The sequence below is a fragment of the Rhinopithecus roxellana genome, chromosome 6 (assembly GCF_007565055.1).
Source record: "Rhinopithecus roxellana isolate Shanxi Qingling chromosome 6, ASM756505v1, whole genome shotgun sequence".
NCBI classification, from domain to species: domain Eukaryota; kingdom Metazoa; phylum Chordata; class Mammalia; order Primates; family Cercopithecidae; genus Rhinopithecus; species Rhinopithecus roxellana.
In genome coordinates, this window is record NC_044554.1 from 74,230,136 (window position 1) to 74,245,902 (window position 15,767).

At 36.2% G+C, this 15,767-nt stretch overlaps 1 protein-coding gene across 1 annotated transcript in view; it reads right to left on the reverse strand.

Annotated features, from left to right (window-relative positions):
* Nucleotides 1-15,767, reverse strand: part of MACC1 (MET transcriptional regulator MACC1) — a 78,961-nt gene that overhangs the window by 8,215 nt on the left and 54,979 nt on the right. Inside the window, exons 2-4 of the mRNA XM_010358708.2 lie at nucleotides 15,464-15,586; nucleotides 11,916-13,957; nucleotides 7,640-7,828 (exon numbers count right to left, since the gene is read on the reverse strand). Coding sequence (XP_010357010.1) covers nucleotides 7,640-7,828; nucleotides 11,916-13,957; nucleotides 15,464-15,578 — 2,346 coding nt within the window. The 5' untranslated portion in view covers nucleotides 15,579-15,586. The remainder of the gene's footprint in view (nucleotides 1-7,639; nucleotides 7,829-11,915; nucleotides 13,958-15,463; nucleotides 15,587-15,767) is intronic.

Genomic DNA, 15,767 nt, shown 5'->3' on the forward strand with positions numbered 1-15,767 from the left:
ATTGTACAGAGTAGACGATGGTAATCTAATAACATCACTGTGCCAAATCTGTAGTTCAAACAATGAATATTTGAGATATCATTCTACACATTTTACAACTGGTATGTGAATTTCCATATAATACTTTTCCCTTCTCTAAGGAATTATAAATATATTTCTCATTTCAAAAGAACAGCAAACAAAAGAATTAAGTACCAAGGCTAGAACTGAACCAGGCCCCGATCAGAACTTGATAATTCAACATCCCTGTAAGCAGAATCCAGAAGTTGCCAAGTAAGCCAGAAAACCATATAGCCCAAGGATATTTCTCTTAACTTTTGCGAGAGATAATTTCCAAGGAAAATTAAATGTTGTTAAGCCCATAAGAAATAAGTTGATCAGCCAAGCCTTTATCTCATTTTTTTTCCATGCATTGCTATTCTGCCAGTTTCTCAGATGAGAAACCTTGAAATAATTGCTAACTTTTTCCTTACATTCTTCCTATAGGCACTCTCAGTCATATTACTAAAAAAAAGTGTATTTTATTCTATTTTCCAAAAATTACTCAATGTTATATAGTTGTCAAATTCACCTTTTCCTCTTCCTCTTCGTTAAAATAATAAATAATATGTATTTAGTGACTACAATATGCAAAACAATGTCCCAAATATTACACATTTGTTATCTCATTTGATCTTCTAAATATCCAATGAGTAAGATAGTATTATTTTCCTTACTTCACAGACACACAAAATAGATTCCCAGGAAAGTAAAGTAATTTGCCCAAGGCTTGAGGTGTAATAGATAGTAGAGGTGAAACAGAAGTCCAGCCAAGAATCTTAACCTCTATGCTCTGGTAGTCATTGAAGACTCCCCTCCATTGATACCAACATATGTACCTGACCACATCACCCAGTAATTATTAAGATGAAATCTCCCCTCCCGGCCACATCACTGATATTTAGAAGCACTGAAGTCTGCTTCTATTCCTCTCCAATTACTCAAAGGCCACCCATCCTTCAAAGCTAGGATGTGTCTTCTAATTGCTCCTCACCACTTTGATATTTTTTAAATAAGTTAAATTTGAAAGGGCTTACCATTAGTATAATACAGCAGTTAGGACTTTATATAAGACAAAGTGAATTCAGATCTAAATACTTGCACTTAATAGCCATGTAACTGGATAAATTACACAAATACATTCACCCTCAGTTTGCATATATGTAAAGAGCAGATGGCTATAATGTTTTCCTTACAAAGTATATTGAAATAATAGAGATATTGTGAAGAAAATGCTCATAATGACTAGCTGACAATGAACACTTGGTAAATTACAACTATTACCATTGTCATCTAATCATATACTTTAAAGAAATATTATAACAATTCAAATATTAACAGTTTATCCCAATTCCCAGGCCAAAATAAAACCTGGTTTTTAAGGAAAAATAATCATATTTTGTGTTTTTTATGGCTCCAAAACCAATGTTCAGAACTGATAGACCCAGAATAAGCGTTAAGTATATGGATGAATTAAATACTGAAGGCTAGGACACAGATATAAGATACGAAACAAGTGGAAAGAATTCCATGTGGAATCTTTTATTCACTTATAGAAAATGAATAATACTGCTTGAAAATCAACAACTTTCCCATCTTTAATCTAGACTTGGAATAAAGTACTTTGAACTCTCTAGCAGCCAGTCAGAAAACGAGGAACAGGTTGTGAATAGAAGATACAAAGGAAAATTAGATCTGCATTGATTAAATGGTGACTACAAAAAGACGTAAAATACATCTTCCTAATTATGAATCTCTACAGGTGAGTAGTTTCTGAGATTAAAAAATTACCATTAGGAACATTGACTTCGCTGATTTCCACTGGGAGAGTAGCCCATTATGGCAGGTCGGATAAGCAACCATTCTCGACAGGACTATTGGTGCCTGTGGTTGAGACAGAGCCCAGTGGGCAAAGGTAATTTAAGAAAGGAAGTGAGGCCAGAGCGGTGGTTCACACCTGTAATGCCAGCCCTTTGGGAGGCCAAGGTGAGTGGATCACCTGAGGTCAGGAGTTCGAGACTAGCCTGACCAACCTGGTGAAACACCCATCTCTACTAAAAACACAAAAATCATACAGGTATGGTGGCATGCACCTGTAATCCCAGCTACTCAGGAGGCTAAGGCAGGAGAATTTCTTGAACCTGGGAGGCGGAGATTACAGAGAGCCAAGATTGTGCCACTGCACTCCAGTCTGGGCAACAGAACCAGACTCCATCTCAAAGAAAAAAAAAAAAAAAAAAGAAAGGAAGTGAAACTTTAATGTCCTTAGTGAATATGTGTCCTTATTAAACGAGATAAAAATAGCATAATCTATATTGTTACACAAGGGGGCCAATGAGGGAGTTGAAGAACAATTGTTGTCATTTGTGGTAACCATCCCTAGAAGGCTCAGTGAAGAGCACCCAGTTTTGGCCAGTGAATTTCTTATCTCTGAATCCCCAGCACGTCCCCTTGTAAAATTCAACATTTAAAAAGTGAGCTATTTTTCTAATATTCTATTGATTCCTTTTTTAAAAAATTAAAGCTCTAAATATATTCCGAAAACTCCAATAAATTTTCACTAACTTTCACAGAAGAACCTTAGCAATGGTGACATCGTTGTATAGCATAAGTGCATTTTTTCCTGAAAGAAATGCTCTGAAAAACACACTTTGTTTATTATCAGATTCCAAGCTTTACAGTTTTGCTTTTAGGTAGTATTATCATGTCATTAGAAAAACTGAGTAACATTTCTTAAAATTTAACTTGAGGAGGTGGTTAATTTAAAAAGTGACATTCTCAAAAGTTTCCAAAGAGAGGCTTTTCCTTCACCTTAGAAAAAATTAAGAAATGGTTAAGGTATTCAGAAAATCTGACAAAATCGGTATTGATGGAACGTACCTCAAAATAATAAGAGCTATCTATGACAAACCCACAGCCAATATCATACTGAATGGGCAAAAACTGGAAAAATTCCCTTTGAAAACTGGCATAAGACAGGGATGCCCTCTCTCACCACTCCTATTCAACATAGTGTTGGAAGTTCTGGCTAGGGCAATCAGGCAAGAGAAAGAAATCAAGGGTATTCAGTTAGGAAAAGAAGAAGTCAAATTGTCCCTGTTTGCAGATGACATGATTGTATATTTAGAAAACCCCATTGTCTCAGCCCAAAATCTCCTTAAGCTGATAAGAAACTTCAGCAAAGTCTCAGGATACAAAATTAATGTGCAAAAATCACAAGCATTCTTATACACCAGTAACAGACAAACAGAGAGCCAAATCATGAATGAACTTCCACTCACAATTGCTTCGAAGAGAATAAAATACCTAGGAATCCAACTGACAAGGGATGTAAAGGACCTCTTCAAGGAGAACTACAAACCACTGCTCAGTGAAATAAAAGAGGACACAAACAAATGGAAGAACATACCATGCTCATGGATAGGAAGAATCAATATCGTGAAAATGGCCATACTGCCCAAGGTTATTTATAGATTCAATGCCATCCCCATCAAGCTACCAATGAGTTTCTTCACAGAATTGGAAAAAACTGCTTTAAAGTTCATATGGAACCAAAGAAGAGCCCGCATTGCCAAGACAATCCTAAGTCAAAAGAACAAAGCTGGAGGCATCACGCTACCTGACTTCAAACTATACTACAAGGCTACAGTAACCAAAACAGCATGGTACTGGCACCAAAACAGAGATATAGACCAATGGAACAGAACAGAGTCCTCAGAAATAATACCACACATCTACAGCCATTTGATCTTTGACAAACCTGAGAGGAACAAGAAATGGGGAAAGGATTCCCTATTTAATAAATGGTGCTGGGAAAATTGGCTAGCCATAAGTAGAAAGCTGAAACTGGATCCTTTCCTTACTCCTTATATGAAAATTAATTCAAGATGGATTAGAGACTTAAATGTTAGACCTAATACCATAAAAACCCTAGAAGAAAACCTAGGTAGTACCATTCAGGACATAGGCCTGGGCAAGGACTTCATGTCTAAAACACCAAAAGCAATGGCAGCAAAAGCCAAAATTGACAAATGGGATCTCATTAAACTAAAGAGCTTCTGCACAGCAAAAGAAACTACCATCAGAGTGAACAGGCAACCTACAGAATGGGAGAAAATTTTTGCAATCTACTCATCTGACAAAGGGCTAATATCCAGAACCTACAAAGAACTCAAACAAATTTACAAGAAAAAAACAAACAACCCCATCAAAAAGTGGGCAAAGGATATGAACAGACATTTCTCAAAAGAAGACATTCATACAGCCAACAGACACATGAAAAAATGCTCATCATCACTCACCATCAGAGAAATGCAAATCAAAACCACAATGAGATACCATCTCACGCCAGTTAGAATGGCAATCATTAAAAAGTCAGGAAACAACAGGTGCTGGAGAGGATGTGGAGAAATAGGAACACCTTTACACTGTTGGTGGGATTGTAAACTAGTTCAACCTTATGGAAAACAGTATGGCATTTCCTCAAGGATCTAGAACTAGATATACCATATGACCCAGCCATCCCACTACTGGGTATATACCCAAAGGATCATAAATCATGCTGCTATAAAGACACATGCACACATATGTTTATTGCAGCACTATTCACAATAGCAAAGACTTGGAATCAACCCAAATGTCCATCAGTGACAGACTGGATTAAGAAAATGTGGCACATATACACCATGGAATACTATGCAGCCATAAAAATGGATGAGTTTGTGTCCTTTGTAGGGACATGAATGCAGCTGGAAACCATCATTCTCAGCAAACTATCACAAGAAAAGAAAACCAAACACCACATGTTCTCACTCATAGGTAGGAACTGAACAATGAGATCACTTGGACTCAGGAAGGGGAACATCACACACCAGGACCTATCATGGGGAGGGGGGAGGGGGGAGGGATTGCATTGGAAGTTATACCTGATGTAAATGACGAGTTGATGGGTGCTGACGAGTTGATGGGTGCAGCACACCAACATGGCAGAAGTATACATATGTAACAAACCTGCACGTTATGCACATGTACCCTAGAACTTAAAGTATAATAATAATAATAAAAAACAATAAAAAAAAGAATGAAAAAAAAGAAAATCGGACAAATGTATTATTGATATACTTAATTCTTTAATCAGCTTGAGGCTTGGTAAAGATTTAATTTTGAGGCCAATTTTGATACTACTATGGCTACTTTACATGGCCTGAAAAGAGGACAAATATAAAATGAAATGAGTTGCTTAACCCTGGTCACACCTTCTGACTCTGCAACTTAGTCACCATGTTAAACAGTGATGGACAGAGTGCAATGGTTAAAGTCATGGACTCTGAAGTCAAATGTCTGTGCTCTAAACATGGTTCCAGGACTTTCTAGCTGTGTATGTTTAAGCAAGTTACTTATCCTCTCTATATCTTAGATATTAGTGTCTGCCCCATAAGTTTTTATTGAAAGGATTACATTAGTTAATTTCTGTAATATTTCCAGAACAGTGCCTGTCATGGAGTCAGTGCCAGATAACTCTCCCTAAGACACAATAAAAGTAGAACAAAGGGAAGAGAAAGAAGTTAAAGGAGAGAAAGTAAGTGAAAGAACCCAACTGTAGGCGTTGGCACACATAGAAGGCAATTTTTGCAGTGTGTGCCCTCTGAGGAAATGAGATACAGGAAAAAAAGCAGCCCAGTAACCGCTAGACCTGGTTATCTCCCTGCCCCAGTGCACTTCCGCCCGCTCTGCACCCCCTACCCAGAACTAATATCAGTGTGCTTTGAAATCAACTACTTGAATTGTAAATTGATCATATTTAAGAATCTCCTCCCAAAGAGAAAAATTATACAGCTATTTTTTTAGGAGGTTGGAAATTAGCATATATTTACCCATTAGTTAAGTGACCTCATAGGTAAGATTTCTGTAGATTATTTGGAATGACCTTAGGCCAATATACTGTGGATTTTTCTAAGTATTGAATAACATGAATCTGAGTGATGACTATTACTATTAATCATAATAAGTTGAACTATCATAGAAAGTCACCTAGGGGCTTTCCTTTCTCCTTCTGAGTGTTTGTCAGCCTCAGGCAAAGACTTAGTCACTTATGATTTGGGCTCTGCAAAAGTAAATAATGGAAAAGTAGGTGGTTTGCTAGCCTCCATGAAGATTTAGGGGAAGACAAACTATAAACAGCCACAATTAGAAAGCAGCCAGATGCTTAAGGAGGCTGACAGAATAAATAACTCTGATAAATAACTCTCAACAAAACTCTTTCAAAACAGAACCTTATTAAGAAAAAAAGGTCCTGCTTTCAATTAGACAACTTTTTAATCAGTTAATTGAAATGTCCGAATCAGAAGAGCGTATCCCTCATAATATTTGTTTTTCCTTCTCAAAGGCTTCCTATCTTTCATCTCATTCTGTAAACACTTGAGTCCATTTTGTGTACTGAATGCTCTATTATGCTTATTTATAGGCTGTAATGACCTTCTAAGTTTATGGAGATAAATGTAGTCTCTGAGGGGAAAGATATCCTCAGTCTCTGGCTGCTCCTGGCTAAAGAGTCTTATTTTGGAGAAGTCCTGGCTGGAAAGCCAGGCTGCAGGAACTCAGAAACCAGCCTGCTGACACTTCCACTGCAGCTGCTGGAATTCAGCTGACTCGATTTGTCTCTACTTTTCATGCAAAGGTGGCTTTGCCCTGTTCACCCAACTGGAATGGTTGCATCAAAGTAAGAAAATTTTCTCCAAAAATGAATTCCCAGCTCTCTGCCAAAAACACAGTGAAGAATACCTCTTCTGCCCTCACCAAGTCATCTCTAATAAGAGAGAGATTTCCTTAAACATAAATATCTTCAAAATGCTTGTTCATTTAGAGAGAGAGATACAGAATATTTTACATGTGCCCTTCACTGGAATATTTTTATTTATTTAATTCAACAAAAATTGACTCACAGTTCTTTATGGTAATCTAGAGAAAAATATTTAACTTGTGCCTAACAGCATACATTTGTTTTGATAAAAACAGTATTTTCATGGTAAATATTTACTTTGTACTAAGTGCTATCATTCTGCAATTGATGCCTGTAGTTATTGTAGGCAACATTGTGAAGGAGATAATGAAGCTCTTAGGTATCTATTTCTCATCACCAGTGGCTCTATATCCACTTTCTTAATGCTTCTTGTCACTGAGCATTAGTTATCACAAGTGACTAAGTCTATGCCTGAGGCCGATAAATACATATTATTATACTTTCCTCTATTGTCCTGACTTGATACTGTCTCCCACCTTCAAAATTTACCTGTTTTATGACTCAAGTTCTTATAGCCATCCCCACTTACTGGCCCAATTTGATCAATTAATTCATTGATCAAAGGCCATGAGAATATGAAATCCAAAAGAACAAATATCAATATTTTAAAGGCTCTCAATGCCTTTCAAGAGAGTGTGTCTATATTTCAGACAGTATTGAGGAGTTACTAGCGCAGTGATTCAGTTAGTGGATCAACTTGGACACTCCCGCAGTGAATTCGTGAATGTGGTACGGGTTTGATTACATTAGTGTTACTTGGTCTGCAGCTTTTCACTATTGAATTACACAAACAAGTCTTACCTCAACAGCAACATCTCCAGTGTTTCCTCGATGAGGAATTTCATATGCCTCCATTTGTTGCTTTGTGAGTCGTACTAACTTTTCAGCTAGTTCCCTCCAGCCTTTTCCAAGCTTGACAGCTGAAGTCAGAATAGCAGCTTCTTGGATGAGACGTGCAACTAACCATTGGCAATCCATTTTCAGAAGAGCCTGCAGCAACAATTACATATCACAATTAAAAGCAACTAACTTGGGTTTTTTTCTCTATAAATTGGCCTTTTTATTACATATTCTACAAATGGGAGTCCTTTTTTCACTACATACATAATTGAGTTTTCTAAAGCTCAAGAAGTTGATTCACATTTAAGCAAATTCTATAAGCAAACTACAGTAGACATAACTAAGTCAGAGTTAGGGGAGATTTAGAACTAATTCAGTGGCTAATTATAGGACCTTGGATAAACCACTTAACTAATATGTGTCTTTGTACCTTTAATTGTGAAAAAAGGAAGTTAAAGTACACACTTCCAATGGTACTCTGAAGTTCCAGCAGTCTAATTTATCAATCTAGGATTGGTTATTTACTCGTGAGAAATAAAGCCTTGCTCTATGAGAGGACTGGCTACAAAAATTTCTCTAAAGTGTATGTGAACTGGTGATGGTAAATATTGTTCTATTTTCACCAAAATATGACTTAAAACGTCCCAGAATCATATCTGTTGTGAAAAAAAAAGAGACATTCCTTCAACTTTGAACAAAGCTATTGATGTTTATAAGTTTAAAATATATATATGTTTATTAAAATACTCTCCCTCATCACCAACAGAATGGTATTAAACATAAACTACAAGGTATTAAAGACAAAACACCGGCTGGGCGCAGCGGCTCACGCCTGTAATCCCAGCACTTTGGGAGGCCGAGGTGGGTGGATCACGAGGTCAGGAGATCGAGACCATCCTGGCTAACACGGTGAAACCCTGACTCTACTAAAAATACAAAAAATTAGCTCGGTATGGTGGCGGACACCTGTAGTCCCAGCTACTCCGGAGGCCGAGGCAGGAGAATGGCATGAACCCGGCAGGCAGAGCTTGCAGTGAGCCGAGATCGCCCCACTGCACTCCAGCCTGGGTAACACAGCAAGACTCCTTCAAAAAAACAAAAAACAAAAAACAACAAAAAAAAACACCTAGGCTTCTACAATGCAAAATAGAAAACCATCAGACTCTTACCTAACCACGCATGTTTCAAACAAGTCTACAAGTTTGTGTTTTGCCTTGAGTACTATTTTTAAAATATGGGATTACATCTATCCATACTTCTTCTTTGTTCAAATGAGAAAATAGAGTAGCTCCCCCTTATCCAGGAGACACGTTTCTAGGCCGCCCAGTGGATGCCTGAAACTGCAGATGGTACCAAATTTTATGCACACTATGTTTTTTCCTATACATACACACCTATGGAAAAGTTTAATTTATAAAATAGGCACAGTAAGAGATTAGCAACAATAGTAATAAAATATAACAATCATAACAATATACTCTAATAAAAATTATATGAATGTGACCTCTCTCTCTCAAAATACCTTATTGTACTCCACTCACCTATTTGTTAATCATGGTTGATGGTAGGTAACCAAAACCACAGAAAGTGAAACTGTGGATAAGGGGAACTACTGTAAACATGCTTTGTAGCCCCTCATTATTTAATGGCACTTTGGGGCTTTATCTACCAATATGAAACAATAAGTAAAAACGAATGAGCAAGTAAGGCAACTATGAAAGTTGATAGCATGTTCATTCCCCTGGAAGTATACAGTTAGAAGGACTACCCATGGTTTTGATACATAAATGGATCCAAACCTTTATACTGAAGAGTTACAGCCTCAGTGAGAAACAATACTGAGCCAGCAGGTCCCTGGTGGTGCTTTTAGTAATCTGTGGAGTGGGGTTACTATTTTATATTCCAGTTTCTTGTTTTAGAGAAAAGATCTGTACTTGGAGTCACAAAACATGAGTGTAAAATCCAGCTCCACATAGTATGACTTTAGATACATCACACAATATCTCTATTTAATGATTTTAAAAATTGATACAGTGTTAATTCTACTTTGTCTAAACCTCCATAATCATTGTGAAAATCAAATTGGATGCTGAAGTGCTTTAGAGAGTGTCAAGCATGTAAGGACAGCCAGTCTCAATGTCGAGAGAAGACTGAAGGGTTTGGATCCCACAATCGTTTTCAGCTTATCAGGTCTCTTCCTGCCACCCCAAATTAATATGCAATCCTAGGAAAATGTATATTTACCATGCAAAGAAAGTTTCAAGAGACAACTCTATACCCCATGCTCCATTACCTGCCAGTCAGAGAACCAGGCCTGAGCCTCTTCAAACAGAATTTCTGAAACCTCCACTAAGGCTTGGAAACTCCCCACGTGAATGGACTCTCTACTAGATTTTCTAGCTAGACACTTGAGGCACTCTGATAATTATCATACCCCAAAAAGTACAGGTATGATCAGGCTTGAACTTTCAGACCATCATTAATGACCTTTGGGCATTACAACATTTTTAGGCCACTAAAAGAACAAAAGAAATTATTCTTCCAATTCAAACCTTTGCAGGTGAATATTGAATATGAGCTATGAGAGTTAATGAGCTATTACAAAACGCACATGCAGCTTCCCCCAGGTAGGGCAGCTTCTAACATTCAGTCTCCAATTGTTCTGAATGTCCCAGGGTAGGAAAGAATGCAGCACACCATAAAAAAATCTATCAACTTAGCAACTGGATATTGGAACTTTTGAATTTCAGCTCCTCTAAGTATCACTGTAGAATCATCAAAAATATTGAAAGACAGATAATGTTATATATATTTATTTATTATATGAATCATTGTTAATGTCACAGATTAAATTTGTCCTCCAAATATTTTCTACTTCTTTTGCATCTTGATTAAAACTTTGCCCATTTGCATGAACCTGCCTATATCATTTTATTTACCTTCTACAGAGCACCAGCCTTTCACAATTATAATGGTATTTAATACACATACCTACACGTATATAGTACTTATACAAACATTTTTATACACACACACATTACTTTGTTTCATGAAGGCATAGTGGCTTTAAGCATGAAACCAAAAAATGTTTAAATCCCATCTATAAGAATAGGCAGCTATAGGACTTAGGCAAATCGCCTAACTTTCTAAGACTTGGTTTCTTCCATCTGTAAGATGAAGACACTAGCTATACTTACCCCATAGAGTTGTTAATGGCTAAATGAGCACTAGAGAAGTATTGACAATCATTATTTTTACACTCATGTTTTAACCATTTTTAGAAATATGCTCTTGATATTTTTTATTTGTATAAAATATTGAATATCTACTTTAAAGGTAAAAAGTACTTTGTAATTCTCCACTGAGCCTTCCACTGGGTTGGATACTACATTAAAGAATTTGACCCTAAGAGTCCTATTTAAACATGAGGATTAAGATGAGAATACTAATATCATTATTTGGGCTGTAATGCATTGCACACATAAGAATATTAAATTTCTAAAGGATATTGGTAATACATTTAAAAAAAAAAAAGAAATAGCCAGGTGTGGTGGCTCATGGCTGTAATTTCAGCACTTTGGGAGGCCAAGGTGGGAAGATTGCTTGAGGCCAGCAGCTCAAGAGCATCTTGGGCAACATAGTGAGACTCCCAATCCTAAAAGAAAAAAACAAAAAATACCCAGGCATGGTAGCACCTGCCTGTAGTCTGAGTTACTTGGGCAGCTGATCCCTGGAGGTTGAAACTGCAGTGAGTCGTGATCATGCCACTGCACTCCAGCCTGAGTGATAGACCCAGACATTGTCTCAAAAAAAAAAAAAAAGAAAAAGAAAAGAAAAAAATCCCACACACACTGAAAAGTGATCTCTAACAATGGCCAAGTTAGTTTTCTTTAGCTTGCTTTCATGTTATGGAGCCTCTCTGGTATCTTAAGAGCTGTCTAAATATTTGAGACAGGAAGAGAAGTCGTATCTGAACAGTTAAGCCCAGCACAAACAGAACTTTTAATTTTCTTTTAAAAGATGATCCAGTTTTGGGGGGAAATCACAATTGAATCTCAAGTTTAAGAAATCAGTTTTATGATTATGTAGGAAAAACTAATTTGCTATAAAGTATCTTCAATGTATTTAAGACTGCTGAATTTTTAAACATTTCTCCTCTCACATGTTTGGTTATAAATATTGTCAAGTTAATATAATTCTCTATGGCAATTCATTACTATGATCAAGCAATACTCACCACAATAAGTTCGTACAGAAACTTCCTTGTATTTCTCTCTGTGTGGCAATCTTCCTTTAACTTCTTTATAACATAAGAAACTTTTTCTGATTCTTTGTCTGCTTGAAATTGGTGAAAATCTTCCAGGGACAGATGTGAGTAACCCAGGACATCAGCTAAAACTTTCCAATCATAAACTTTTTCTGACACCAAGGTTAATACAACTGAGTAGATATAAGTCAACTTTTTTAAAGGCAGGGCAATTTGTTCAAGAAGATTTCTGGTTGTTAAGACACTATCTGACATAAACATTACTTGTTCCTTTGAAATCACCTTGACATTTTTGCAGTGTACAAGTCCAATCTTACCTCTGAGGACTCCTATATACCATTCTTTCACTTTGGACTGCCCAATAGCTTTTATCTTACCTTCCCCGAGGAGAGCTATTGTGTCCCCTTTGAAATATTCAAGGAAGTAATCAATCTTGCTTTGTCTTAGCACTGCCTTCAGGGTTACCCCATAGTTGGTAAAGTTCAATGTTTTATCTTGAAATGTGGGATATTTAACAAGCATTTTTGGTGATAAAGGAGCAGACTTGATTTCCTCCTTCTTCTGCAAATAGCCTGGCAGATTTGAGAGCCTTTTTAGATTTGGAGTTGGATCAGGAGTAGTGACAGAGAACTGTGCAACTGGTTCACCATTGGGAGGTTCCACCTGAACACAAAAATCAAACAAGTGCATCTCTCTGTGCTCAACTAAAGAAAATAAAAATTGTTGATGAACTATTTCACCTGCTTCCAATTGGTTTTGTTTAATTTCTTTCCTTTCTCCTTCTGTCTTTACTTCAAAATCAGGATCACAGGAAACAACAGAAACACTTAAATCTTGTGGCTTGTCAAGTAAAAATGACTGCTTTCCCCAAAGCTGAAACACGACTGGAGATACGTTTTTTCCGCCCTTCTTAATATCAGAAATTGTAAGTTGTCCTGGCATATAATTGTGTCCACAAACTGTTAAAACAACAGTAAAACTGGGATGGATATATTTGGGTCCATAAATTCCAATTGAGGTGGTTTTGTGGATATAATCCCAAATGGTGGCAACTGGTGACTGAAGAGCTTTAGCTTGTGCAGCAACCACTAGATACATTACCTGACTCAAGTCGATTAGCTTGACTTGGATGGTGTCTTTATAAATGTAGCAGTTGCTTAAAACTTTAAAAGGGCCTTCTTTACCCAAGCTGTGTAAACACACCATTTCTGTCATGACTTGGCTGAAAGGATCCTTTCTCACTTCAGCCCCAATTTTCATCTCCAGCAAAAGGGTTTCCATTGTATTGAGGTTGCCTAACATGATTTCCAACAATGGGCTCACGGTGCATGAAAGATCATGGTTAAGCATGTGTGGCGGATCAAGGAAAGCCCTTAGAGATACCTCTTGGAATTCCCCCACAGCCACATGACCTTGGGGCACATGAACAGTGATGTCTGATTCAGGTAATTGTACTGATCCTCCTTGATGGTTTACTTTGCAAGTTATGGTGACCTCTGCAAGTTGTGTCTGGGCCCATCCAGGGCTCTGACTAATTGTATTCAAATCAAGGCAGGAGCGGGCCAGCTGGCGTTGACTTAACCAAGCCATTTTATAAGCCTCTCGGTCATTTTTAAGCCATTCTAAGTCTTGTAGTAGAATCTGATCAGAGTTATGTATACTGTGATGGGAACGTACTGTGTCGTCTAAAATGTCCAGAAGTTCTGAAATGCTTTTAGATCTTCCAGATTTTCTTGAGGAAGACTGCCTAAGTAACTGATGCACATCAAGTTCATCACCGGAGGAATCAAAAGAATTCCCATTTTCTATTTCTCTAAAGAAAAGAAAAGGATCTTCCTTTAAGATGGAAATCTTATTTCTCTTCCTATTATTTCTTAGCTGAGTTATGTCATCCAAAAATGGGTTAGAAGCAGACAGTTGATTCCAGAATGGATTTGTAACTTTGGAAGCATTATTACCATGAAGCGTGAAAGCATCCGGCCGACTGTGAAGCAAGTCTGGATCCTGGCATTCTTGTTATTTAAGGAAAGACAAAGCAAAACAAAGATAAGGTGGCATTCTGAGTTATAATCAAGATCAATTTTTCCCATAGCTTAAAAATTCAGGACTTACTTTTCATTTTTCTTTCTGATGTCTAGTCTACCAGCTAACACAAACTCAATGTTAAATTTGGTCAAATTTGTATGTAATGAGAAAAGAATATTTTTTCTACCAGGTTATTTTTTGAACATATGTAATGTTATTTTAAGACATCATGATTTGTAAACTAAACGAATAAATATTTAATAGGATGTAATAATATATTTAGCACATTTTCTTGAAAATGACTCAGACTAGCATGTGTTTGTGCTTTATTATTTTATGTATCATGTTTACAAATACAAATTTCTGGTCAAACAGAACAAATCAGTTATTCAATTATCCACATTTTTCTAAACATTGGATTGTTGGTCTCATTACATTCAGAATATTAATTTAATGTTTTCCTTTTCAGATAATATTCAATATGTAGAAAATATCAGATACATCTCTTAACATTTAAAATAATATTTAAAACAATATACTAAATTAGAAAGTCATTAATTTATTAGATAATTCTATGATAACTTTCTATTGAAAAATGTTCATAACATGAACATTTTTGAGGAAAATGAATTAATAAAATGAACATTGAAAATTTAGACCACCACTGGTTTTATTGATCAAAGGAATTTGTTGCACTCAAGATTGCGATGGCAAATAACAATTTTACCACTAGAAATGGAAGCATTATTACTTTGGAAAGTAAGTGTCTTAAGAATTTGTAACATTAAAATATTTACACTTCTATTATAAGAATTTCTAGATAGCTCACAACATTGAAGCCATTTTTTGTGTGTGTAGAGCCACTCATACTTGTTCATTTCTTAGTAAATAATTATAAAGACTCTGCAGACTTTGTGAAGCTAGTGCTGCTTTTAGAGACAGGCCAACCAAATTTTCAGAAGTTCTACTGAAAAAATGATTCAAGCTAAATGTCAGAATTTCTTTTGTTTAATATACATAGAACCATTGTCTTGAATGAAATGTTTTTAAGTGTTAATGCTAAAAATTAGAAGCTGGATTTTGAAAAATAAAGATGGCATTTCTCTTACATTCACACTTTTCTTTAATACAGTATCCCCTAACTCTCTTAAAACTTACTTTTCTTCTGAGTATCAGGTTAATTTTTTGATGCTCCATGAAGATTTCCTAGGTCGACCAACCTACAGAGAGCCTTTTTGTCCCCAAATTCATTATAGTTATTGCATATAACACTCATCTATTAACAACATTTTTCCTTTTTATAGTATTTATCATGATCTGTTGGTTGCGCTATTTTATTTTGCACACCTTTTAAACTACTTTTATGGTAAAAACAAGATTTTATAATTCTTTCTATCTTCCAAAGCATTTTTAGAGGTAGACCTTCAACAGTTATTGGTGATGAATTTCATGTACTTACATGGACAAATCACAACAGTAATAAATTCCCATACCTGTAATATTGCAACTTTTTGAGAGTTTTCCAGCTTCCATGTCAAACAAATTTGCTTCAGACTTACTTTGTGCAATTCTTCCTGACAAAAAATGTTTTCTTTCAGTGATTAGCATTTTTCCACCTACAGAGTAAATAGATATGTATTTTTTGTAAGCACACATATACATGCTGGCAGAGAAAATAAACTCAAAGACATTATACATATTTCTATAAAGAACTGCATGTGAAAATCCTCTATATAAATCTTCTACTCCTGGTAGGATACTTGACTAAATATGTTAAAATACGTATTAGCACTTCAC